Here is a 27,401-nt window from a genome sequence, read left to right on the forward strand (position 1 = left end):
TGGCCTCACTCTGGGCAGCTTATAAGGCCTGGTGTGAGTTTTGTTTATGCAAGTGCAGCATAAAAGGAACAAATCTGCCAGCACCGAGGCTGCTGCCTCTCGAGTCCTTTTGCATACATTTTTCAAATGATAATTCACTCTACCCAACCCCCTTCCCACCCCCCCACAAGGCCGATTTATTGAAAAAAGCACCTTATATGGTAATACTGCTAACACACCGTCAGCTGGCCTTTTTAGGGACTATGCTTAAAGAAGATCCGCCTCTGGGGTTTTATATTGCTCTGGTATTTATGCCAAAGACACACCAGCCCTCAGTCACTGGGAGAAGGACCTCTCATACACTCGGTGAGTACTGTACAGCTTCTGCCGTCTCTGTCTTTCTGGGGCTGCCGGACCCCTGGGTGCAGGAGGCGCCTCCAGATTGGCCTGGCTTCTGTGACGCTGGCCCAGGTCACACGTCAAGACCCTCGGTGTGCAACTCTGCCTACAAGCACACTGCTGCCTGCCAGGAAAAGGTATTTCTGGCCATGGGGCATCCTGGGGCAGGAACAGCCTGGAACGGGACTCCCTGCCCTCCTAACTGGGTGGTGGGTGGGATGTGTCACCTGCGGTCTCTGCTCTCACTGCTCATCAGAGCCAGCGCAGATCTACACCCATGAGGTGTGCTTTGTCGTGGCTCAGAATGTCTGGGAGGCTGTTTTAGGGGAACAGACGCTTTTCAGAGAAATGACTTCTGCTCGGGACATTTAAATCCAAACCAATTATGGCCCCTGTGTCTGTGTCTACTGGGGATGGGTGAGTATTTTCTTCAGACCCCCACGGGTCTCTCTGATTCATACTTGGCTAAGCGTTTTCTCACCCTTGAAAGCTCCAGGGTCATTGGAGGATGCAAAAGGTGGAGTGGAGTGGAGTAAGTGTCCTGGGGCATCATGAGGTTTTAGGGCTGGAAGGAAGTGGAACCATCTAATTCGTTCTCTGATGAGGACACTGAGACCTTAGAGAAGTTAAGCAACTTGTACAAAAGACCCACACCTGGCTGTGAAACCACCCATCAATGCCATCATCTTCCCCCAACGACACACACACAGACACAAGAGCATAAATAATTAAGAGGAAAATAGACCAAGGGGCTGTGTCCGCTTTTGCAAACAGAGTCTGCTAACATCTCTTTACAGCTGAGGCTGGCTGGGGTAGTGATGCAGGCCTTGGAGGCAGACTCCCCAGCTACCAAAGTTACCTCAATTTCCTCACCTGTAAAATGGGTGTAATGGTAATAATACCTATCTGGCAGTGCTGTTGTGAGGATTAAATGAGATAATATATGTATAAAGTGCTCAGGTCAACACTATCAGGGCCTGGCCCTGAGTGCTCAAACTTTAAAAATCACCTGGACAACTTGTTAAAACACAGATTGCTTTGTTGCCTCCCACCCCAGATTTTGACTCAGTAGACTGGGGTGGGGCCTGATAATTTCCATTCCTGATAAACTTCAGGGGATGCTAAGGCTGCTGGTCTGGGACCACACTTTGCATAGGGAAGCTGTAGCACTTGCTTTTATTATTTGAATGGGTTTAGACCTTGAGGTTAGCCCTTGGGCTGCAGCAAGACAGAGATTCCTGTGACAGAGATGCATGGGCACTAGAGAAACTCTAATGAGCAGAGATTCTACATGTTACGCCCGGGAAACCAAGATGGGCAGAATGATATCATGACCTTGAAGCTAGATTTCTTTCTTCCTTCCCTTTGTTCATTCTGACATTTATTGAGCACTTGTTATGTACCAGGCACTGTCTCTGCTCCTTAGGGACAGTGTAGGGGCTTCTGCAATCACTGGGAGAGATAGATGAGAACCATGGAGAAGATAAATATATGAAAGGGGTAAAGCACAGGAGGAGTCCCTCACCCAGCCCAGAAGTTATCAGGGAAGGCTTTCTGGAGGAAGGGGTACCTGAGCTGGGTCCTGAAGTAGGGGTAGTTCCAGGACAGAGGGAGCATGGTCTTTGGGACTTTTTAAGGAGCTCAACTCCACTGAATATAGATTTCAAGGCAGGAAGCAGGGAAAGCTAAGGTCAGAGGGGCAGGCAGGGCCAGATTACTAGGGATTGGGCAATGGGGCACAACAGAAGGATGATAGCAAGAGGTCTGCCCTCTAAAGGGACTGCTCGGGCAGCTGTGAGGGGAGTGGACTGGGCAGGGCAAGAGTGCTACAGCAGTGCAGTGGCCCCAAGTTGGTGGCTGGAGCTGCATGGAGGCAGAAATAAGAGGGCCTGGGGATTGGTTGGGAGGGAGGAGGAAGCAGTCAGGGTGTTGGGCTTGGGTTCCATCCCGGGTGGGTTGTGCAGATCTCTGAGGGGCCATTCCAGTCAAAGGACGGTGATGAGGACAGCAGTCTCAGAGGTGGAGTTGAGGTGCCAGGGCATGGGGTGTAGATGCCCCATGGGCTCTGGAGCTCAGGAGAGGGGTTGGGACTAGAGCTGAGCAGGGGGAGAGAGTGAGTGGCCGAGGTAAAAGGCAGAAGAGCAGTTCCAAACGGCAGATTCCTGAGGATCAGAAATATTGCTAGCCAAAAGCCATTTGTTTTTGCTCTTTGCAGTACGCGGGCCTCTCACTGCCGCGGCCTCCCCCGCCGCGGAGCACAGGCTCCGGACGCGCAGGCCCAGCGGCCACGGCCCACGGGCCCAGCCGGTCCGCGGCATGTGGGATCTTCCCGGACCGGGGCACGAACCTGCGCCCCCCGCATCGGCAGGCGGACTCCCAACCACTGCGCCACCAGGGAAGCCCCAGAAGCCATTTTTAATTTAATTAGTGTATATTAACCAAGTCGAGATACCCCGAATTTAATAAGATGTGCTGCTAGAATTTTCCACCATAGGAGTGTTTCTTGTGAAGTCATTGTATGGATATATGTGTTTGCAGATTATAATAGGCAGCGCTTACTTGTCATTTGAAGCCCTCACTCCAAGATGTTTCCCCAACTAATATTTGAAATCTCACTATCTGAGAGGCCCTCCTTTTAGGACTCAGACTTTCCCCTAAAATGAAAACGTCCTTGGGAGCTGGCATAAATTCAACCTTCCCTTCAATAATCATTGATTGGTGAAGTGGATCAATTCATCTCCTTCCGGTATGGTAGGCTTCATCCGGGGGGCAAGCTCTAATGGAGAAGAGTAAGAGAGATCATAAGAATTATTATTTTTGCAGCCCTTTACAAAAGGGGCTGGCAAACTTTTTCTGTAGAGGGCAAGATCGTAAATATTTTAGACTTTGTGAGTCTAAAGGTCTCTGTCACAGCTACTCAACTCTGCCATTGTACCGGAGCAGCCATGGACAGTATGTAGTGAATGGGTGTGGCTGCGTTCCAGTAGAACTTTATTTATTATTTGATTTTCATATAATTTTCTTGGGTCATAGAATCTTATTCTTTGGCTTTTTTGCAACCATTAAAAAATGTCAAAACCATTCTTAGTTCGCGGACCTCACAAAAACAGGCGTTGGTTTGCTGACCCTGATTTAAATTGATTTCCAATTTATAAAGCACTTCATTTCCATTATTTCATTTGATCCATTATCGTGGGAAACGAATGTCACCATTTCCATTTTACAGTTGAGGAAACTGGAGGCCAAAGAGGGAGCCGTGGGACTTCGCCATGGGAAGGGGTGCCCAGAGGGAGGAGAGCAAAGAAGGAAGGGCAGGAGAGAACTCTGAAGCGAAACCCTTCTCCTTCAGAGTGAGGGTAGGGGGCTCTCATCTTGTCCTCATGTTTGCTTGGGGGTGGCCAGGGGGATGCGTGGGTGAGCAAATTCTTTGTGCTCATTATGTCTTTGGATTTTGGCCAGTTTTCAGAGAGGAGCGGGGAGCTGTGTTTCTAACTCTGTGAAATTCTCAATGAAGCCCAGATGTAGTACGTGCTGAAAGAGCCAGAACAGTGCACTCGGCTTTCTGCGAGTGCGAAGTGGTGTGACCCAGGAAACCACAGTGACGTTGGCTCTGGTTCAATTGACACGCTCAAGTCTAGCCACAAATTACCAGCAAGTGGCTGAGTGAAGTTTAGAATTTCCCCTGGCAGAGACATTCCAGGAGAGCCTGGCTCCAGGGCCCAAGTCTTCTCCCCGGGCAGCACAGCACAGGCCACGCCAAGCTCCACTCCAGGCCAGCTGTCTCAGCTGCTGGGAAACAAAGTCCAACGTTCTTTCTTACTATGGGTGGGGAACTTCAAGGGGAGACAAAAGGGTTCACTGAAAAGCCAGACAGGCTTGAACTATAAGTCACAAGAGAGAGGGGACCCCAGAGGGAGACAGTCACAGAGGTGCAGCTTTGCCTCTTGGCCACCTTCTAGCTTTCGAGGTTGTTTTCTCCTCAAGGTGGACCACCTGCTAGAACAAGGAAACACAACTCTTTGTGACCAGCTTGTGAAGAAGACTGTCCCAGTGTGGTTCTAAATCACGCCCACATGACCGAGCAGCCCTGAGACTGGCCTGTGGGGACTCGAGCTCAGCTTGCAGGGACAGGGGCAGAGCAGATCGTCAGGGGAAGGCCAGGAGGGTGGTGGGATCGCCATCCAACATACACTGAGCACCTACTACGTGCTAAACACCGATGCAGGGGCTGTAAACATAAATCTAGACCTAGGCATGGCATAGGAGGGGCTCAGAGGCTCAGAGAGAGAAAAGAACACAGGCCCTTTTGTTTTAGGGCTTTTGCTGCCAACGGTGCTAGAGAGACAGAGAGGCAGAAGCAAAAACACCAAACATGGAGAAGTTGTGAGGGTTTCACTGAGGTGGTGGGGAAGGTGCAAGCCCAGGCTTCGAAGCCTGTCCTGGGCTGAGGCCACCAGCCCTGCCTCTCCCAGTGAGGAGCCGGAGAGCTAAGTCCTTTCACTTCTCTGAGACTTGGTTTCCTTATCTGTAAAATGGAACTAAAAATATCTTCCCTCAGGGCTTTTGTGAGGATTAAATAGATAATGTATGTGAAAGGCTCCCAATTTTTAAAAATTAAAAATACATTTTTACCAAAAATGGAAGCACAGAACATGTTGTGTTTCACCTAACAGAGCAGCTTGCACTTTTCCCAGGATATTAAATATTCTGCTCTCTCTGTCGTAAGGAGGTTTCTGGAACCTAGTTTAGAAACCATTTTATTTATTACTCAATAACTTTTTTTCGCATTAAAGTTGGCCAAATCTTTGCACTCACCCATGAGTGTTTCCCAAGGATAAATTCCTAGAAGTGTCTTTGTGGAGTTAAAAGATATGTACACTTTTAAGGCTTTTGATAAGTAGTTTTGAATTCCCCTTTAGAAAAGTAGTACAGTTTGCCCTGTCAGCCGTGAACGGGGGCCCACCTTCCCACAGCTCTGCTGGCAAGGGTGGCCCTAAGAACCGGACACAGTGCTCTGGCCGAAGGTGGGGCTAGCTTTTATCATGGCTCCAGGACACTGCAGACTGTCGACAAGACCCCAGGTCCTGCTCACAGAGGCTGAACGAGAGCTTTCACAGTTTGGTTATCTAGACTCACATCCGCACCCTCATATTTATCCTATTAAATTTAATCTTAGTGGACTCAGTTCATTTTCTCTGCTTTTTGAGATCTTTCGGATTTCGATTCTTCCAGCCAACGTGTGTGTTTTATCTGGACATTTGATCAGCATGTACTCTATATTTTCATCCAACTCATTTATAAACATGTCACATGAGAAAGGATCAAGAGTGGAGCTCTGAGGCATATCATTGCCTCCAGGTTGACAGTGACCTATCAATTAACACCTTTCAGCGACAATAACTCAGGCAGCTGTAAATATGCCTAACTGATTTATTGTTCAGCCCACATGGCTTTATCAATAGGGATATCACGGGAGAATTTGTCAGATGCCAAGATCAAGTGAAGCTCAATGTCTCCCGCCTTCTCCTGCATTTCCAGCCAGGGGGTCCTGCGGAAAAAGGGAGGCTGGCAGTCTGCCAACACTTGTTCTTGGTAAACCCTAATCAATTTCAAGAAATCACTGCTTCTGTTTTTTAATTTAGTTATTTTTATTTTATTTAGTTTTGGCTGTATTGGGTCATCGTTGCGGTGTGCGGGCTTCTCGTTGTGATGGCTTCGCTTACTGAGGAGCACGGGCTCTAGTCGCACGGGCTTCAGTAGTTGTGGCTCGCGGGTTCTAGAGCGCAGGCTCAGTAGTTGCGGCGCACGGGCTTAGTTGCTCCGCGGCATGTGGGATCTTCCCGGACCAGGGATTGAACCTGTGTCCCCTGCATTGGCAGGTGGATTCTTCTTTTCTTTAATTTTTTTAGTTATCATATTCCAACTTTATTGTCATCAATAAAATACCAATTAATATTTTTTTTCTTTTCTAGACAAATACTCCCATATAGCCTACTAACTTCAACACAGGACACCTCTAGCACAACAAGAGTCTATCCTATTTGAACAAAATTCCTGGGATTCACTTTCCTTAGTAAAATTCACTGTTTTTATGTTATGGCTAGTCTAACTCCAATATCCCACTACCACCACCTCCCCCCGCCACCCCCAAAGCCTTTGAAAACAACAGAAGGGGGAAAAAGTGTTTTAAAATTCTAAAATTTTATATTCTATTTCCCTCTGAATTGCTTGGAAGAAGCTTACTTTTTTTTTGAATTTTATTTTATTTATTTTTTATACAGCAGGTTCTTATTAGTCATCAATTTTATACCCATCAGTGTATACATGTCAATCCCAATAGCCCAATTCATCACTCCATCCCCACCCCCCCACCCCCGCCACTTTCCCCCCTTGGTGTCCACATGTTTGTTCTCTACATCTGTGCCTCTATTTCTGGGCAGGCAGATTCTTAACCACTGCGCCACCAGGGAAGCCCACTGCTTCTTTAATAGTGCTTTCTTTAATAACACCTTCTGGAAACCTGCCTAATTTGCATATCAAGATTATCTGAGGTTTTAGATATCTGCCTTCTTTCCCTTTTTGAATATTGGAACAACATTTGCCATCTCCATCTCCTGACATCTCTCCATTTCTCCATTGGTCTAACATGGCAGAAGGTTAAGGATCTTCCCTGCAATCCAGAAACTGTTCAGACCAGAGACAACATTGTTTTGAACAACTAAGTACTTTCCTTCAATCTCCACCTCATCGCAGACCAGTGTCCTCTCACCAGTGTTTGTTCTACCTTTGTTATTCTGAAAATCCTTCTCCTTGACATCCATTGATTCATTCACTCATTCATCTGGGTAAAAAAAGGTTTAAGAGCCCACCCTGTGCCAGACATTGTGCTAGGCTTACAGAAGAATCGCTGGAGAACAGGACAGGCCCAGCTCCTGCCTTTACAGAGCTACAGATGAGCCCAGATGTGCAGAGTTGATCATTGCTGGGACAAGTTCAAGGTGCTGTGGGGCAAAGAAGAAGGGCCACTAACTGAGACCGGTGGGCCAGAGAGACTGAAAATGCAGTGTTAATGCAGAGGCCTGACAGGGGATGGGAGTCAGTAGCAAATAGGTTGGGGGAAGGGTGTTCCAGACCCTGTGTCTAAAGGGCCAGAAGGGAGACAAGATGACATATTCGGAGAATGGAAAGGAACTCCACATAGCCAGAGTGAGAAGGCCAAGGGGGGTCGGGGGGAGATAAGCCTGGAGACATAGGCAGGGGCCAGACCCTGTTGGGCCTTGTAGGCCAAGGGCGAGAACTGGGACTTTATCACTTTGAACATGGGTGATCGTGAGGATCAGCAAGGACAAGCAGAGCTGGATTCAAGAAGTCACAGTGGGCCTGTCCCCTAGTGTGCACGCTGCTTTGAATATAACAGGCAAGGGCTTCCTTTTAGCCTGCAAACTGTGTGAATAAGCTTCTGCTCAGTCTCTAGGTAGCCTTTCTGACCTCCCGTTCTCAGGCTGTGATTCTGTCTCCTCTTTGCTTTGGTCATGGTATTTGCTGTCCTCCTTCCACGTAAGGGTGTTGGAGGACCAGCATCCCAGGTGTCTAGGGCAGCTCTCTTCTTCCCCTCCTGCCGCTCGTTCCAAATGAAGCTTGGTGGGCTGTCCTCTGCAGCCACCTTCTCTCTCCATGCCTCTCTTCTCTGGACTCCCACCTCCCCCGGAGCTGGGACCCTCTCCACTTCCACTCTGCCCCACTGAGGGGCTTCTCAGGCTGGAAGGCAATCCACACACCATCTCCTGAGCTGCCATTTCTTCTCTTGCTTCACCAAGTGCCAAGAATTTGTCAGGTGTGGTCTTTTTACACTGCCCCTCACCCAAAGAAAGAAAACCTGCAACAGACATTAGAAAAATTCATTCCCTCATCACTTTGCAGTCGTCCCAATTCAGATATCAGCATTGGAGGAAGGACTTCTCTGTTTTTCTCCATCTGAAGCAACAGAGACAGTGAGTCCCATCACGAATTCTCTCACTTTCCTCTCTCCTCTCAGGTTGCCCTGTCCTCCTCAAGGGGCTCCTACCCTTAGGATTGTACATTTTCACCTGCATCTTTTTTTCCTTAATGATATGTATGATTGATTTTAATTATAAACTATACATGGATACAGTCTCCTTGTTAACAATTAAAACATTACAGCACTTCTCCTCTCAGTCCCCTTCCCACTTCCAGGTAACCACTATGATCAGTCTTAGACTTTTTTTTTCCAGAACTTTTTGCTATGTGTTCACATCCACACAAAAAGAAAATTATGGAAAATGCACAATATTGTTTTGTGCTCTTAAAAGAACTCATAAATGGTTTTATGCTGGACATTCTATTCTGCAACTTGCTTTGTTCACTCAGCAGAATGGTTTCGAAATCTATCCACATTAGTCCACGTCGATCTGCCTGGCCCTTCTCTTAACCTCAGTACAGTATCCCACAAGGAACTTTTGGATAGTACCAGATTGTGTGTTGGTGTGTTTCTCTGATTAAAGAGTGCCAGTGTTCCCACAACTTTGCCAACACCTATAATAAAACTTTGAATCTTAACAATACGATGGGTGAAAATGGTCTTATTTCATTTGCATTTCCTGATAGCTAGTGAGGCGGAACATCTTTTCATGTAATTGTTGGGTGTTTGCATTTCATTTTGTCAATTATCTATTCATAGTCTTTTTATTTTTCTCTTTTGGGCTATTTACTTCTTTCTTATTGATTTGTAGGAGTTCTTTTATATAGCAAATAGTAACCCTTAATTATGTTTACTGCAAATTTTTTCAATTCCTTTTCTAAACTTCAAGTCTTTAGAGATTCTTTCCATTGGATTAATGCTTTGTAGTCATTTCAGGTCTTCGAGAGGCAGGTGGATTAATTTGCTAGGGCTGCCATAATAAAGTACCACAGATTGGCTTAAACAAGGGAAATTTATTTTTTCACAGTTCTGGAGGTTAGAAGTCTGAAGTCAAGGTATCAGCAGGGCTGGTTTCTCCTGAGGCCTCTCAACTTGGCTTGTAGATGATTTGTCTTCTTGCTGTGTCTTCACATGATCTTCCCTCTGTGTGTGTCTGTGTTCCAATTTCCTCTTATAAAGATACCTGTTCTATTGAATTAGGCATACCTGACACCAGTCATATTGGATTAATGACCTCATTTTACTTTAATTACCCCTTTAAAGGCCTTATCCCCAAATACAGTCACACTCTGAGGTACTAGGGTTAGGACTTCAACATAGAAATTGGGGAGTAAACAGTTCAGCCCAAAACAGTAGGGTAGAGGGAAGAAGCCCAAATGCCAGCGAGTAAGGGGCCAGGTCCATACCTTCCCTCCTGGAACTAGGTCCTGGTTGCCGATGGGGTCAGGCCCCAAGACAGCCAAGAATACTGTCTCCAACGTGATTTTGACAAGTGGCCAATTACCTCTCTTCTCCCCAGTTCCCTAGGTGCTCTAGCCCCTGGTTCACTCGGCCAGACTCACCATGTGTGAAGAGGAGACCACTGCGCTCGTGTGTGACAATGGCTCTGGCCTGTGCAAGGCTGGCTTTGCAGGAGATGACGCCCCCCGGGCTGTCTTTCCTTCCATTGTGGGTCGTCCTCGCCACCAGGTATATGTTCATCTGGACCCAAGGCTTTGAGTTAGTAGGAGGACGCACTGCACTGTGGAGTCTATGCTGAGCTGCACGCGTGTGTGCGTGTGTGTGTGTGCTAAGTAAGGTAAGGTAAGAGGAAGACGTGTATGGATTGGCCCTGTTCTCTCAGAAAATGACATTGTTTTAGGACAGAGAAGAGAGACAAGAAATCCTCTGCCTTCCCTCCTGCCATCTCCACATTCATTGGTATCTGCCTCACCCTGTCTCCTTCAGTCCGGTTTCCAGGGGAAGAAGGACATTTTCCCTATCTTTAACCTTCTTCAGAGACCCTCCAATACCTGAATTCCTCTAAGTGGAGCTCTCGGCCAATTCTGTTCTCCTTCCTTCTCTTTTGCATTGCAGGGTGTAATGGTGGGAATGGGCCAGAAAGACAGCTACGTGGGGGATGAGGCTCAGAGCAAGCGAGGGATCCTAACTCTCAAATACCCCATTGAACACGGCATCATCACCAACTGGGATGACATGGAGAAGGTATTGGTGGACACCCCCTTTAGTGTGCTCATTTTAACATCATCAAGACCCACCCTCTGCCCTGTCAACTCTTCCTCTGCAATGTTTCTCACATCCTTCTTTCCTTCCTGTCCATCCCCCTGGGCATTCCCCAGCCTCAGCTGCCAACATCTCTCACTAGACGATTCCAATGGCTTCCTGACTGATTTCTTTGTCTCCTGCCTCACTCACCTAATTCATTCTCTGCACTTCTGCAAAGCTTGTCTTTCTAAAAACAGACCAGATCATGTCACTCATCTCCTCAGACTCTTCACTAACCAACAGTAGGTTCCTAACTCACTGTCTGGCGTTTGAGGACCTGGTCTCGCCTAAGTCCCAGCTTTATCCTTTCCAGCTTTCACTCCAGCGCAGTGCTTATCCTTCTTTAAAATGCGTTGCTGCTTCCAGAAAGGCAAATAGCTTTCTCCCCTTTATTTTCCGTCATGACCTCAGATAGGTGCATTGATGCTATATTAGTATGATGCTTCTCTAGTGAAAAATTTAAATAGGAATCTCTACCGGTTTCTAGAAGCTTTTTTCATGTCAGAAGATGTTGAGGGGTCGCCTTCCCTGGCAGCCCAGCGGTTAGGACTCCGCACTTCTGCTGCAGGGGACGGGAGTTCGATCCCTGATCTGGGAACTAAGATCCCGCGTGCCACGTGCCCCCCCCCCCAAAAAAGATCAAACTCTCACTAGATACCTAGGAAATATTAATATCAGGAACAAACCACCTGTAAATGATAAATGAAAATAAAATACTTTAAAAAAAGAAGACGTGGGGGGTAATTTTTTTTTTTTTTTTTGCGGTACATGGGCCTCTCACTGTTGTGGCCTCTCCCGTTGCGGAGCACAGGCTCCGGACGTGCAGGCTCAGCAGCCATGGCTCACGGGTCTAGCCGCTCTGCGGCATGCGGGATCCTCCTGGACCGGGGCACAAACCTGTGTCCCCTGCATCGGCAGGCGGATTCCCAACCACTGTGCCACCAGGGAAGCCCGAGGGGTAATTTTTAAATGGTAGTTTGTGTTCCACAAAATCACGTGCAAAATGCTAATAGAGCCTTTCTAATATTCTTTTTTTAATTGAAGTATAGTTGCTGTACAATATTTCGAATATTCTTTTGATAAATTCCACTGACAGTTGTCTGAGAATTCTTGTTTCTGCAATGACTGTCTTTTGAAATGTAATAGAGGGCTTATTGAGCAGACTGCAATGGGAATAAAGAAAGCTGATTTGAAATCTGTAGTACACATATACTTTTCTCTAAACCCTAGATTCAATTTCTCTAAACCCTAGATTCAGTCACTCTGAATGTGACATAAATAGATAAAAATACAATAGCTCTTGCTTCACTCCGTGGGATGGTTAAGAGCACAGACACTGGAGTCAGTGGCAGGGAGATCTAGGAGCAAATCCCTCCCTCTAAGCCTCAACTTCCTTATTTGTGGAAATAAAAATACTTTCCTCATTAGGTTGCTTTGGAGGTTGAACTAGGCAAATATTTAGTATAATCCCAAGGCATGGAACATACTTAATGCTCCATACGTGGCACATATTATTATATTTCTAATGATATCTAATTTGAAAACATAATAGACAAAATATTTTATTCACAGTAGTAATATGAACTCTTTAAAGAAACCCCTAAAATATATTCTGTGCCTTAAAAGAAAAACTGAATAGGATAAAGCTGTCAAATCTTCTCAAATTAATTTATAGGCTCATTGCCATTCTAACAAAAATCTCACAATTTAAAAAATTGTATATATTTAAGGTATACAACTTGATGATTTGATATGTGTATACATTATGTAATAGTCACCATATTCAAGCTAATTAACATATCTACTACCTCACATAGTTTGTGTTTTTTTTTTTTTCCCTTGCAGTGAGAACACTTAGGATTTACCCTCTTAGCAAATTTCAAGTATACAGGACAGCATTGCTATTTTTAGTCACCATGCTAATATATTAAGTTCGATCTCCAGAATTTACTCATCCCACATAATTGACACTTCGTATGCCTTGACTAAGATAGCCTCTCTTTTCCCTTCCCCCAGCTCCTAGTAGCTACCGTTTTACTCTCTGCTTCTATGAGTTTGGCTAGAAATATCACGAGTTTTAATTATGCAAGATCATAAAGTGTGGAAAAATAAATAAGACAAAATTTATGAGAATAAAATGAATAAGAAAAACTATGAGAGGAGACTTGCTATATCCAAATAGTAAAATATAATATAAAGTTATAAAAATTAAAACAATTTGGTACCAATACAGAGGTAAAAAAGAAATACATGGTAAGTGAAACTTCCAAGACCAGAGGGTAGAGAAGGATTCAATAATTCAATGAATTATTCTGTGACAACCAATTCATTATTTGGGGCATAGGGAATCTGTTTATGGCCATTACTTCATACAATTTCATCAAACACATATCAATTGAATATGAAAGTTAAATATAAAAATTCAAATGATAAAAAATACAGTATAGTAAGTGTGAGTATTTATCAAATTTCTGGTGAAAGAAGAGAAAAAGAATGACAAATGTAAGGGCTTCCCTGGTGGCGCAGTGGTTGAGAGTCCGCCTGCTGATGCAGGGGACACGGGTTCGTGCCCAGGTCTGGGAAGATCCCACATGCCGTGGAGTGGCTAGGCCCGTGAGCCATGGCCGCTGAGCCTGCGCCTCTGGAGCCTGTGCTCCACAACGGGAGAGGCCACAACAGTGAGAGGCCCGCGTACCGCAAAAAAAAAAAAAAAAAAATCCCATGACAAATGTGACTTCTTAAAAATCATAACTTCTAGTGTGTGAAAAACAAAACCAAATTTAAAAGGCAAACAACAAATTGCAAAAAATATTCACAAGTGCAAAAGAGGATTAATACAAACAACTAATGTAAATTGATAATTAAAAACACAGTCTCCACCAGACAAATAATCAAGGGACATGACCAGATAATTGGCCAAATAGAAATTATCAAAAGTTGAAAATCTGAAGAAGTTTAAACATATTTGAAAAATTATTTAAAAACTTATTTAAAAATTCCAAGTAAAACAACTAGGTATTAATTTTATCTATCAAATTATTTCATATTAAGAGTGAGAACACTGAATGCACTTAAGAGTGAAACAGGCAATTTCTATTCTGAAGTAAAGACAAACTTAGCCTCTTTGTGGGTGATAGAAACCAAAAAGTTTTCCAATTGCCATACTCTTTAGTTCAGTAATTCCATTCTTAGAATTTTTTTCTTTGGAAAACATCCTGAATAGAAAAAATAAAATGTAATATGTACAAAGATAGTTTTCACAAGATTATTTATAAACAAAAATCAAAGATACCATGAATAGTAATGTGATTAAATATATGATGATGATGGTATATGATGAAATGTTGTGTAAACATTAAAAAAATTTTAGTTCAATTTATTGAAAATAAATGTTTACTATGGAAAAGAAAATTATTTATGTTACATTAACTGAAAAGTGACAGGAAACAAAATTGAACATAGAAGTGTAAGAGTAGTAAATAATAAATAAATGAAAGCGTATGAAGTAAATAAATGGTAGTAGTAATAAAATTTAAAATACATAAATATGAAAGATCAGGGAGAAGAAAAAAACCAAAGTGTTAACTATTTATTATTAAGTAATGGAAATATGAGAAATTTTAATTTCTCTTAAAAATATTTTCCTAATTTAAAAATTGTCAACATCCTTAACTTTTAAAGTACTTTATAAAAGCTTCCGAAAATGAAGTAAGATGAAGTGCAGATGCTTGGGCCCAACACCCAAAGATTCTTTTTTTTTTTTTACATATTTATTGGAGTATAATTGCTTTACAATGGTGTGTTAGTTTCTGCTGTACACCAAACTGAAGCAGCTATAAATATACATATAGCCCCATATCCCCTCCCTTTTGAGTCTCCCTCCCACCCTCCCTATCTTACCCCTCTCGGTGGTCACAAAGCACCGAGCTGATCTCCCTGTGCTATGCGGCTGCTTCCCACTAGCTATCTATTTTACATTTGGTAGTGTATATATGTCCATGCCACTCTCTCACTTCTTCCCAGCTTTCCCTTCCCACGCAAAGATTCTGACGTGTGAGCCTGGGATACAGCCTAGGAACCTGCACCTATAACAATTATCCCAAAGCATCCGGGGCCCACATTTGAGGAAATACTGACATCACATTATTAAGCCTAATTGCCATCTCCTTCATGTCTCCTGTGACACTTCCACAGCCCAGGGCCTCTGCTTGTGCCATTTGCTCTGCCTCAGATGCCCTGCTCAGTCTCTGGAGACCTTCCTTTGCTTTCAGGGCCTTCTCAAATCTCCTGGAAAACGAACTTCTCCTGCCTCTTCCTTCATTAAAATATGGACGTGTCTTGTATTTTGTCTTTTTGACTGCCTTTCTCCCTTCCAGACTTTGAAACTAAGATCACATTTAGCACCATCCTAGTACAAAGCCAGGGGTCCCTAAATACATGGGTACAATGGAATCAGAGGACCCTGTGCCTCACCTCTGAAGAAATCAAAGCCCTGTGTCCCTGCCACTCTTTGCCAAATTCCTCTGAAATAAAGCCTCCTGTTTGCTGTCCTGGATCACTAAAGAGGGAACAGTGCACAGCGGGAAGAAGTAACTTCCTCTAAATCAGTGATTCTCAACCGGGGCGATTTTGTCTCCCAGGGGCATTTGGCAATGTCTGGAGACATTTTTGCCCCTCACAGCTGGAGAAGTGCTACTGGCATCTAGTGGGTGGAACACGGAGATGCTGCTAAACTTCAGCCCCCCACAATAAAGAATTATTGAACTTAAAATGTCAAAGCGCTGAGGTTGAGAAACCCTGCTTTAAAGAACAGCCTGGTCAATAATAGACATTGACAGTTAATGCATATCTGTCAGGCTTCAGCAGGAGACAGTATACACTCAGCTGGGGTTCTGAAATTAATTTAAGGAAGGACTACTTACAGATGTGAGCAGGGTTAGGGAACCGGAAAGGGATGCAGAGGCGTTCAAGTACCAGCAACAGAGGGAAGCTCTTCCAGCTGGAAGGCTGAAGAGCAAGAGCAGCGTGACTAGAGCTCAGTGAGAGCTGGAGCCTGAGGAGGGGCTGCGCAACAGGAGCTGTGCTCAGGGAGGCCACAGTGTTGCCGGAAAATCACCCTGCCCTTCTCCCCCCTCCCACTCTCCAACCTCTTGCTGGTATCTTCTCTCAGCCAAGCACAGCCAGAAGCCAGAGAGCTGCAGAGGGCCTTGTCCCTCAGGGCACAAAGCAGGGGAGACAAGGGAGAGGTGTAAATAGGAGCCAAGGTCAGACAGAAATAATCAACACACTAAGTATATTGGCCCCAGGTCTGAGTCCTGTCTGGGGCCTTATTGAGAGGGAATATAACCTCTAAAGAGCAATCAATTCCCATGGCTGACAGGCCTCCAGATCCAGTCCATTCTGAGAACATTGTGCCATCCTCCCCCAGCATGGGCATGTCCATAGGAAGTCTCCAGCCCACTGGGAGTCTGCTGGACTCATCTGACTTTTGTCCCAACCAGATCTGGCACCACTCCTTCTACAATGAGCTGCGGGTAGCACCTGAGGAGCACCCCACCCTGCTCACGGAGGCCCCGCTAAATCCCAAGGCCAACAGGGAGAAGATGACCCAGGTAAGAGGCCAGGAAGACTTGAGCACTGGCACAAGAACACAACATGGCTGCTTGGCCAGATTCTTTCTCCCATTCATGCATCAATGCAACAGATTTTTTTTTTTTAACATCTTTATTGGGGTATAATTGCTTTACAATGGTGTGTTAGTTTCTGCTTTATAACAAAGTGAATCAGTTATACATATACATATGTTCCCATATCTCTTCCCTCTTGCGTCTCTCTCCCTCCCACCCTCCCTATCCCACCCCTCCAGGTGGTCACAAAGCACCGAGTCGATATCCCTGTGCCACGTGGCTGCTTCCCACTAGCTATCTACCTTACGTTTGTTAGTGTGTATATGTCCATGACTCTCTCTCACCCTGTCACAGCTCATCCTTCCCCCTCCCCATATCCTCAAGTCCATTCTCCAGTAGGACTGTGTCTTTATTCCAGTCTTACCCCTAGGTTCTTCATGACATTTTTTTTCTTCTTAAATTCCATATATATGTGTTAGCATACGGTTTTTGTCTTTTTCTTTCTGACTTACTTCACTCTGTATGACAGACTGTAGGTCCATCCACCTCATTACAAATAGCTCAATTATGTTTCTTTTTATGGCTGAGTAATATTCCATTGTATATATGTGCCACATCTTCTTTATCCATTCATCCGATGATGGACACTTAGGTTGTTTCCATCTCCGGACTATTGTAAATAGAGCTACAATGAACATTTTGGTACATGACTCTTTTTGAATTATGGTTTTCTCAGGGTATATACCCAGTAGTGGGATTGTTGGGTCATATGGTAGTTCTATTTGTAGTTTTTTAAGGAACCTCCATACTGTTCTCCATAGTGGCTGAACCAATTCACATTCCCACCAGCAGTGCAAGAGGGTTCCCTTTTCTCCACACCCTCTCCAGCATTTATTGTTTCTAGATTTTTTGATGATGGCCATTCTGACTGGTGTGAGATGATATCTCATTGTAGTTTTGATTTGCATTTCTCTAATGATTAATGATGTTGAGCATTCTTTCATGTGTTTGTTGGCAGTCTGTATATCTTCTTTGCAGAAATGTCTATTTAGGTCTTCTGCTCATTTTTGGATTGGGTTGTTTGTTTTTTTGTTATTGAGCTGCATGAGCTGCTTATAAATTTTGGAGGTTAATCCTTTGTCAGTTGCTTCATTTGCAACTATTTTCTCCCATTCTGAGGGTTGTCTTTTGGTCTTGTTTATGGTTTCCTTTGCTGTGCAAAAGCTTTGAAGTTTCATTAGGTCCCATTTGTTTATTTTTGTTTTTATTTCCATTACTCTAGGAGGTGGGTCAGAAAGGATCTTGCTGTGATTTATGTCATAGAGTGTTCTGCCTATGTTTTCCTCTAAGAGTTTGATAGTTTCTGGCCTTACATTTAGGTCTTTAATCAATTTTGAGCTTATTTTTGTGTATGGTGTTAGGGAGTGATCTAATCTCATACTTTTACATGTATCTGTCCAGTTTTCCCAGCACCACTTATTGAAGAGGCTGTCCTTTCTCCACTCTACATTCCTGCCACCTTTATCAAAGATAAGGTGTCCATATGTGCGTGGGTTTATCTCTGGGCTTTCTATTCTGTTCCATTGATCTATCTTTCTTTTTTTGTGTCAGTACCATACTGTCTTGATTACTGTAGCTTTGTAGTATAGTCTGAAGTCAGGGAGCCTGATTCCTCCAGCTCCTTTTTTCGTTCTCAAGATTGCTTTGGCTATTCGGGGTCTTTTGTGTTTCCATACAAATTGCAAAATTTTTTTTTTTTTTTGCAAAATTTTTTGTTCTAGTTCTGTGAAAAATGCCAGTGGTAGTTTGATAGGGAATGCACTGAATCTGTAGATTGCTTTGGGTAGTATAGTCATTTTCACAATGTTGATTCTTCCAATCCAAGAACATGGTATATCTCTCCATCTATTTGTATCATCTTTAATTTCTTTCATCAGTGTCTTATAATTTTCTGCTTACAGGTCTTTTGTCTCCTTAGGTAGGTTTATTCCTAGATATTTTATTCTTTTTGTTGCAATGGTAAATGGGAATGTTTTCTTGATTTCAATTTCAGATTTTTCATCATTAGTGTATAGGAATGCCAGAGATTTCTGTGAATTGATTTTGTACCCTGCTACTTTACCAAATTCTTTGATTAGCTCTAGTAGTTTTCTGGTAGCATCTTTAGTATTCTCTATGTATAGTATCATGTCATCTGCAAACAGTGACAGCTTTACTTCTTCTTTTCCAATTTGGATTCCTTTTATTTCCTTTTCTTCTCTGATTGCTGTGGCTAAAACTTCCAAAACTATGTTGAATAACAGTGGTGAGAGTGGCAACAGAATTTTTTTGAGAATTGCTCTGTTTGTAGTCCATGCCAGAACGTAAGGGAGGTGGGAGTGGGGTAAATAAGCACAGTTCCTACCCTTAATAATATTACAAACCATTTTGTGGACCAAGAGGTGCTGTGATTTCTGCCAGATAGTCTTCTATTCTGCATTGTTCTTTCAGATCATGTTTGAAACCTTCAATGTCCCTGCCATGTACGTCGCCATTCAAGCTGTGCTCTCCCTCTATGCTTCTGGCCGCACGACAGGTGAGTAGCCCTGTAACCCGTTCCCTTTCTGACTTGAGAGGGAGGAAGGGAAAGCTGGGCTCTTGCAGAGATTCGTGTTCAGAAGAATCAGTGGGACAGTCAAAGTCCAAGGAAAACCTTGGTTGGGGATAACAGAAGGGAAGCGCATGTAAAATGCAGATGCGAGTCTACCCAGTATAGCTGGAAAGAATTTACATGAACAAACCATGACTAGTACAACCTGCAAGGGCCATTTCCCTCACCAGTAGTTAGTCTGGGAGCTTGTACACCCTTTCCAACAATGCTAGAATGTTTCTGCTCATGAAGCAGCAATGGCAGAACCAATGATGTTGGATGTGTAAGTACGATGTGGCCTTGGTATAGAAAGGAGCTCAGGGAAACAGAGGGAACTTCAAAATAAAGTGATTTTTAATAGGGGCTTGACAGCTTGCATGAACATCTTTCTTTTTTTACATCTTTATTGGGGTATAATTGCTTTACAATGGTGTGTTAGTTTCTGCTTTATAACAAAGTGAATCAGTTATACATATACATATGTTCCCATATCTCTTCCCTCTTGCGTCTCCCTCCCTCCCACCCTCCCTATCCCACCCCTCCAGGTGGTCACAAAGCACTGAGCTGATCTCCCTGTGCTATGCGGCTGCTTCCCACTAGCTATCTACCTTACGTTTGGTAGTGTATATATGTCCATGCCTCTCTCTCACTTTGTCACAGCTTACCCTTCCCCCTCCCCATATCCTCAAGTCCATTCTCTAGTAGGTCTGTGTCTTTATTCCCGTCTTACCCCTAGGTTCTTCATGACATTTTTTTCCTTAAATTCCATATATATGTGTTAGCATACAGTATTTGTCTTTTTCTTTCTGACTTACTTCACTCTGCATGACAGACTCTAGGTCTATTCACCTCATTACAAATAGCTCAATTTCGTTTCTTTTTATGGCTGAGTAATATTCCATTGTATATATGTGCCACATCTTCTTTATCCATTCATCCAATGATGGACACGTAGGTTGTTTCCATCTCTGGGCTATTGTAAATAGCGCTGCAATGAACATTTTGGTACATGACTCTTTTTGAATTATGGTTTTCTCAGGGTATATACCCAGTAGTGGGATTGCTGGGTCATATGGTAGTTCTATTTGTAGTTTTTTAAGGAACCTCCATACTGTTCTCCATAGTGGCTGTACCAATTCACATTCCCACCAGCAGTGCAAGAGGGTTCCCTTTTCTCCACACCCTCTCCAGCATTTATTGTTTCTAGATTTTTTGATGATGGCCATTCTGACTGGTGTGAGATGATATCTCATTGTAGTTTTGATTTGCATTTCTCTAATGATTAATGATGTTGAGCATTCTTTCATGTGTTTGTTGGCAGTCTGCATATCTTCTTTGCAGAAATGTCTATTTAGGTCTTCTGCCCATTTTTGGATTGGGTTGTTTGTTTTTTTGTTATTGAGCTGCATGAGCTGCTTGTAAATTTTGGAGATTAATCCTTTGTCAGTTGCTTCTGAACATCTTTCAAACATTCATTCATGTATTCATTGATTTGTCCATTTATTCATTCATTCAAATATTTTCCATTACTCCCTACCATGTGCCAAACACTACAGGCCATGGGCACACACTGTCAAACAAGACAGACCAGCCATTATGGAGCTAACAGCCTAGTGGAGGAGAGATAAAAGTAAAGGATAATTTCACTGCAGGTGATAAGGATGGTGATGGGGAAATATAGGTATATGCAGTTCTGTATCCCGTGCTTTGTGCTTGGTTTTATGCTGTGAACGTCATGTTCAGTGGCCACACGGTAGTCATTGTGTGATGGTTCCATGATTGATTGCTTGATTTTACCATTTCTCTATTGCAGGATCTTTAGGTTGTCTCCAATTTTTATTTTTTATTATAAAATATGTTGTGACCAACCTCCTTGTATAAGAGTAAGCTGCTGATCCCTGGATATTTATTTTGGATCTGGTTCTTACTGAATCATCTGATTAACTCTAGTCATTTCTCAGTTGGTTCTCTTAGGTCTTCTAAGTATACAACCACGTTATCTGCAAATAATGATGATTCTGTTCCCTTTTGATGATAGTACCTCTTATGTGTATTTTCTGCATACTGCATTGGCTAGAGCATCCAGGACAATATTAAATAATAATAATATAGTAACAATATTGTAGTGTTTCCCCATCAATTATGTGGCTGTTGGATCAGGAGAGATTTCTTATCACATTGAGAAAACTTATTTCCTTTCATGGTTTACTAAAAGTTTCATCAGTAGAGGACGTTATTTTTTTTCAAGCTGGTTTCTATAGTCCTTTTAGCACTACACATGTGTTAGTTTGATGCCTGAAGGATATGCACATTATCCAGTCTCACTAAAGAACGTGCAGCCTAGATGCCAATTGACGTGTGCATTTTTGTGAAAGTGTTTCAAAGAATATAAGAAGAGGAGACATTTTACTTGCCTTCTAGTCTCATTTGGGAAAACAAACCGACATACACAAAAATTGATGTACACAAAACATATGATTGATAATTCTCACCATGGGTGAATTTTCTAGCTGCTAAAGAAAAATATGGTAGTTGAAGATCTTTTGGTAACAGGTCCCAGAAAGAGACAGATGAAAGAAAATACTAAAGGTTTTCATAGGTCTTATCCTCTCTGTCCTTAGGCATTGTCCTGGATTCAGGGGACGGTGTCACCCACAATGTCCCGATCTACGAGGGCTATGCACTGCCCCACGCCATCATGCGCCTTGATCTGGCTGGCCGCGACCTCACAGACTACCTCATGAAGATCCTCACAGAGAGAGGCTATTCTTTTGTGACCACAGGTACCCAGCCTCTTTCTGGACTTGACTTGAGCTCAGAACCAAATCTGATCTAGGACCAGAAATTCTCATGACTAATGAGAAGTCAGTGGCCCTGTGTCCTCAAACTCTTTTAGGGTAAACGGGGAGGCCCTAGGCTGGGGCTGGGCCCCTAGACCAGACCAGATAGTCAGGGCAGCCTTATTTAAGGAGGAATGTTCCCAACCAAGACACCTTGGAGAGGGAGACAAGGCTTAGACCTACTCATCCTAAGAAGCGCTTGGCTTTTCCCTCTTTTAAGTGTGCTTTCACAGCACTCCTTCGCTCCCCAGGGACCTGCTACCTCTGTCCATGTCCACACCAGGATCAGAGCTAGTTTTTATTCGGCAGAATGTTGGTAAGAATCTGGTGGCACATTTCATTACCTAGGGGGTTTATGGTTTGTCTGAGGACAAATGGAATAAGTAAGGTCTGAATTTCTAAGGGAAAGTGGCCCCCTGGGCAGGAAGAAGTTTTGGGTAGGAGTCTTCCTAGATTCTGTACACTCCCAGCATATAAGCCTCCATCTAGATGGGAAATGTGTCCTGAAAGGCCCTCAGGAAGGCCTGCAGCTTTGTCAGGGCTGAGTGATGAGAGCAAGACAAAAGCACATAAAAAGTTTTGCTTGGGAATCGAGATTTTGAACTTTCACTTTAGAAAGAGGAATGAAAACATTAACATTCATCTTGAGACTGAACCCAAAAGAGAAGGAAGAAGTTTTCATGGAGATCAAAATAGGACAACCAAACTAACAGAGCTGAGTATCTACTCTCCGTCATTTCTACTCTTTCTAGCCGAGCGAGAAATCGTGCGAGACATCAAGGAGAAGCTGTGCTATGTGGCCCTGGACTTTGAGAATGAGATGGCCACGGCAGCCTCCTCTTCCTCCCTGGAGAAGAGCTACGAGCTGCCAGATGGGCAGGTCATCACTATTGGCAATGAGCGCTTCCGCTGCCCCGAGACCCTCTTCCAGCCCTCCTTCATTGGTGAGGCTCGGCCTGTCGTCCTGGCCAATTAGGAGGGCAGGGATGGAAAGAGAAACACCAGGAGTCACTCACACTGTTTATTGTTTATACTTAGCCTATATTTTTCCAGGAAGGACCAAAAATACATAAACAATACAACTAGATTAAAATCTAATTTTAAATATAAGGGTAAGGAAATCAAAATAAAGGAAAAGTGGGATGGGAATATAAACATGAAACTAAGAATGAGATTAAAACATAAAATATTTCTTGGATCCCTCAACATTTAAATCATGGGGTCTGAAACCTATAGCAGTAAACAGGGTGAGTTTGGGGATCAGACCTGGTTTTAAATCCTGATTCTGCTCGTTCAAGTGCTGTACCTTGGACATGTTACCTTCTTCAAAACTCAGTTTTCTTATCTATAAAGTGGAAATTATGATAGTACCTACTAGATAGGGTTGCCACAAGGATGAAATAAGATAATATTTAATACAAGGATAACTACTTTCTTGAGAAGAGAGGAATAGAAGAGAAAGGCCTGTAAGCAAATGTTGACATATAGTGTAGTGGTAAATAGCAAACTGGACAAAGCGCTATAGGCCTAAGAAATCAGGGAAGGCTTCTCAGAGAAGGTGAATATTTGAATAGAACCTTGAAGAATGAGTGTCATTTTATGGTATCTGGGAATGGAAGGAGTGCAGAGTAGGGAATGGCGTGCAAGGCAAATGGAAAGGTATGTGCAAAGTGTGGAGGAGTGACAAGTCATATTCTATTTGGGACATGATGGGTGAGGTGTGTGTGTCTGTGTGTCTGTGTGTTTGCACACAGAGGAAACGAGAGAGCCACTGGACCACACAAAGAGCATGGGGGTTAATCATATCAGCAATGTAGAGCCCCTGGAAGTTTTTAGACAACAGAGTAGCAAAGTCAGTATTTCACTTTAGGAAGATTCCTCTATCTACAGTGTGGAATTATATCACATGGAAAAAAGACTGGAGATGGGGGACCCCAGGTAAGTGGGCATGAGCTGGTATGGCAGGCAGGGCCTTTTACTCTGGAAGATCTTGGTTCCAGACTAAGGTAGCTAGATGTCAACCAATAGGCAAAGATGATATGATGGGTATATCCATACAATGGAATATTACTTGGCTATAACAGACTGTAACATGGATGGGCCTTGCAAACCTTATGCTACGTGAAAGGAGCCAGACACAAAAGAACAAATATTGTATGGTTCCATTTATATGAGATGTCCAGAATAGGCAAATCTATAGAGACAGAAAATAGATTAGTGGTTGCCTAAGGCTGGGGAAGGAGTGCAGGGGAAAATGGAGAGTGTCTGCTGATGGGCATGGAGTTTATTTGGGGAGGATTAAACATGTTCTAAAATTAGATTGTGGTGATGGTTGCACAACTCTGTGAATACACTAAAAACTAGTGAACTATACACTTTAAAGGGGTGAATATTATGGTACATGAATTATATCTCAATAAATCTGTGAAAAAAGTGATACAATGAAAGTATTCCTTTAGAAATATTCATCAGGGAACAGTGTGAAAGATCAGTCAGAACTGGGGGAAACTCAAGGCAGGGCGATGACCAGTTAGAGAGTCTGATCTTATAATCCATTAGGGAGGTGACTGAGGCGAACCAGGGTAGCTGCATCAACAGAAAGGTCACCTGAGGAGCTGTAGGTGTGACATGGTGGATGCTGACTAGCTACTGCGATCTCTACTAGGCATGGAGTCAGCTGGAATTCATGAAACAACCTACAATTCCATCATGAAGTGTGACATTGACATCCGCAAGGATTTATACGCCAACAATGTCCTCTCTGGGGGTACAACCATGTACCCCGGCATTGCTGACAGAATGCAGAAGGAGATCACAGCCCTGGCCCCCAGTACCATGAAGATCAAGGTGGGTCCTGCCCTGGCTCCCTCCATCCTGTTCTTTGTACAAAGACCTGTGTACTTGGGAGATGCTCCGAGTCGGGCTGCCAGGCTTACAGCTTGGTGGCCTCCTGGGTGCTCCATCATTCTGGCCCGAGACAGATTTCACCTTGGGGGATTATGTTCTTTGGGCCCTCATAAGCGGGAGACACATTTAGCCTGGGCTCTCAAACACAATTTCATGGACCCCATATGAGAAGGAGGTGAAAGAATTTGGAATGGAGAGAAGTTGAGGGGCTTGAGGAGGAAATGAGGAGGGAAAGAGGGAAAGAAAAGAAGGAGACAACGCCACACCATCTTTAAACTTTAAACTTTAAAAAGGACTTGGGTGGGGCTTCCCTGGTGGCGCAGTGGTTGAGAGTCCGCCTGCCGATTCAGGGGACGCGGGTTCGTGCCCCGGTCCGGGAAGATCCCACATGCCGCGGAGCTGCTGGGCCCGTGAGCCATGGCCGTTGAGCCTGCGCGTCCGGAGCCTGTGCTCCGCAGCGGGAGAGGCCACAACAGTGAGAGGCCCGTGTACTGCCAAAAAAAAAAAAAAAAAAAAAGGACTTGGGTGTCACCCCAGAGGAGGGTGAAAGTTCCAAAGAGAGAATGTTGGCTATAGGACAGGCTGCTGGTTCAAACTCACAGGAACATTCCTTGATTCCTGGACAGCCTCTGATGTGCTGTCTCATCTTGGTCACAGTCCTCCCACACAATGCTTCTCACTGCATAGGCCTCAACAGAACGGGAGCCCACCTGTCTTACCACTTCTCCCCAGCCTCTGGTCCCCAAGCAATCAGACAGACACTTTTAGGGCTTCTAGGAACTTTGCTACTACAGGATTAGAAAGAGTTAGGAGTAAAATAGAGATAACAGATAGGTTGAAAGTCACAATAAAGTCACAATAAAGTTGGTCTCTGGGGAGTAGGCCTGATCTGAGGAAGTGTGTTCTCTATGTCAATATTCTAAGAACCTTCTTCACAAAGGCTTTCCCCCTGCCTAGCAGATGGTGCTTGGCACAGGGAAGCAGAGCAGGCCACCAGAAAACAGGTGAGCAGCGGGCTCTTCTCACCCAGAGCCCATTGGAGCAGCCACGCTTACCGAGGTCTGCCGCATGGGGGGCAACGTGCCAGGCCTGGGGCAGCGGCTTTTTACTAGGACGACGTGTCAGGATACCACACCTGATTCTGATTCAGCAGGTCTGGGGTGCCCCCACCACTTACACTTACAAATGGACACCAATGATTTGATGCATATTCCAATTTATGAGCCACTGCCCTGAGTTCAATAACATTGCCGGCCTCCCAGGAGTTTAAGATCTGATCTGTAGACATGATCAATGGAAGAACAGCTTAAATAAGACCAGAGGAGGGGAAAGCACACTGCAGGCAGGGGAAACAGAGTGAGTAAGCAAAGATGGCCGGGGATGTGTGCAGGTACAAACACCCCAGCCACATTGGACTGGGGGAGGTGAGGCAAGTTCCAGGATATGCAAGTGTGGAAGGATATGGAGTACGGTGGGAATGGGGCTGAGATTTAGGGCCTCCAGCCCAAGACAACCCAGAGTTTTCTCACAACTAGAACTGCCCAGCAGTAAAATCTGTTACCTGCTTAATGGCTGTGCCAGTCCCTGAGGTATCTGTCAAAGGAGCAATGGGGTGACTTTTGTCTGCCTGAATAAGATAACTTCTAAAGACCCTACTTATTTAGCTATTCCATGATCTCTGCAATTTAGGAAATATGTAGGGAGATTCTTAGGAGACAAAAAAATCTATTTCATGTCTGGTTTGTTCTAGCACTAAATTCTTAGTCCCTTCAGAAACAGGAATTAGTTGAAGAGTCATGGTCCTTTGAGATATACTTTTAGGTGGAGTTCAAAGTTGTCTGACATGACAACCAATTTCTAAAGGCCAAGCTCAGGAATCCCAGTGGCATGTATGAATTTGAGAACTTCTCAGATACAAGAGACTATTGAGTAGACTGGCTTAGACTCAGGGATGGAGGAATCCCAGCCCAAGCTGCCCACGCATCCAAACTCTAGGCAAGAACAGAACAGCACTCCCCTTACAGATGTTTGTATTGGTTAGCTATTGCTGGGTAACAGCAACTATGAAATTTCAGGGCACGTAATAATAAGCATTTATTGCTCATGTATCTGCAGGTCAGCTGGGAGTCAGCTGATCTAGGTCAAGCTTGGCTAGATAGCTCTGCAGGCCCAGCCAACTCAGGTCAGGGGCACATCTCTCACTGTGGGGCCCAGGCTGAAGGTCCAGTAGCTCTTCAAGGGAAATTCTTCTCATGAAGATGGCAGAGACACAAGAGAGTGTGCCTACCTGCATGCCTGAAACACATTTCTAGCCCCTGTGTCAAGTCTGCTGACATCCCACTGGCCAAAGCAAATACAGGGCCCAGCCCGAAGTCACAGGGTGGAACACTGAACTCTTCTCATGGAGGGGCAGGGGGATGGGGTGGGAGGAAGAGTGACAATCTGAGCAATAGTCTAATCTACCACAAGGTTTCTCCTGTTCCTCTCTGACCACAGAGGCTGTTCTTTTCCAGGACAGTCTGGCAGTGTGGTGAGATGATTCCTGGACCACCTTCCCTATTCCTTGGCGACCCATCATGATTCACCACATTTGCTCTTTGCAGATTATTGCTCCCCCAGAGCGGAAGTACTCAGTCTGGATCGGAGGCTCCATCCTGGCCTCTCTCTCCACCTTCCAGCAGATGTGGATCAGCAAGCCAGAGTATGATGAGGCAGGGCCCTCCATCGTCCACAGGAAGTGCTTCTAAAGTCAGAACAGATTCTCTGGGGGTCTCCTTGAGACTGCTCTGTTAACAATCATGAAACAGTAAAACCTA

At 44.2% G+C, this 27,401-nt stretch overlaps 1 protein-coding gene across 2 annotated transcripts; it reads left to right on the forward strand.

Moving 5' to 3' along the window:
- Positions 1-268: 268 nt before the first annotated feature.
- ACTG2 (actin gamma 2, smooth muscle) lies at positions 269-27,401 on the forward strand. Of its 2 annotated transcripts, none has more exons than XM_082672508.1 (9): positions 269-345; positions 9,837-10,006; positions 10,394-10,522; positions 16,084-16,194; positions 18,700-18,784; positions 21,460-21,621; positions 22,431-22,622; positions 24,344-24,525; positions 27,189-27,401. In XM_082672508.1, the coding sequence occupies exons 2-9, from the start codon at positions 9,881-9,883 to the stop codon at positions 27,330-27,332; spliced, it is 1,131 nt and encodes a 376-aa protein (XP_082528634.1). In that variant the 5' UTR covers positions 269-345; positions 9,837-9,880; the 3' UTR covers positions 27,333-27,401. The 2 variants fall into 2 exon arrangements, with proteins under 2 accessions (XP_082528634.1, XP_082528635.1); XM_082672509.1 differs by lacking the exon at positions 269-345 and adding an exon at positions 398-515.

The sequence above is a fragment of the Grampus griseus genome (assembly GCF_964374135.1).
Source record: "Grampus griseus genome assembly, chromosome: 15".
NCBI classification, from domain to species: domain Eukaryota; kingdom Metazoa; phylum Chordata; class Mammalia; order Artiodactyla; family Delphinidae; genus Grampus; species Grampus griseus.

What these genes read in the sequence shown, in the direction of transcription:
- ACTG2 (XM_082672508.1), top strand. Translation starts at nt 9,881, where the DNA reads ATGTGTGAAGAGGAGACCACTGCGCTCGTGTGTGACAATGGCTCTGGC. An exon ending in TGCTTCTGGCCGCACGACAG is followed by an intron (nt 18,785 to 21,459) that starts GTGAGTAGCCCT and finishes CTCTGTCCTTAG; the next exon opens with GCATTGTCCTGGATTCAGGG. An exon ending in CTTCCAGCCCTCCTTCATTG is followed by an intron (nt 22,623 to 24,343) that starts GTGAGGCTCGGC and finishes GATCTCTACTAG; the next exon opens with GCATGGAGTCAGCTGGAATT.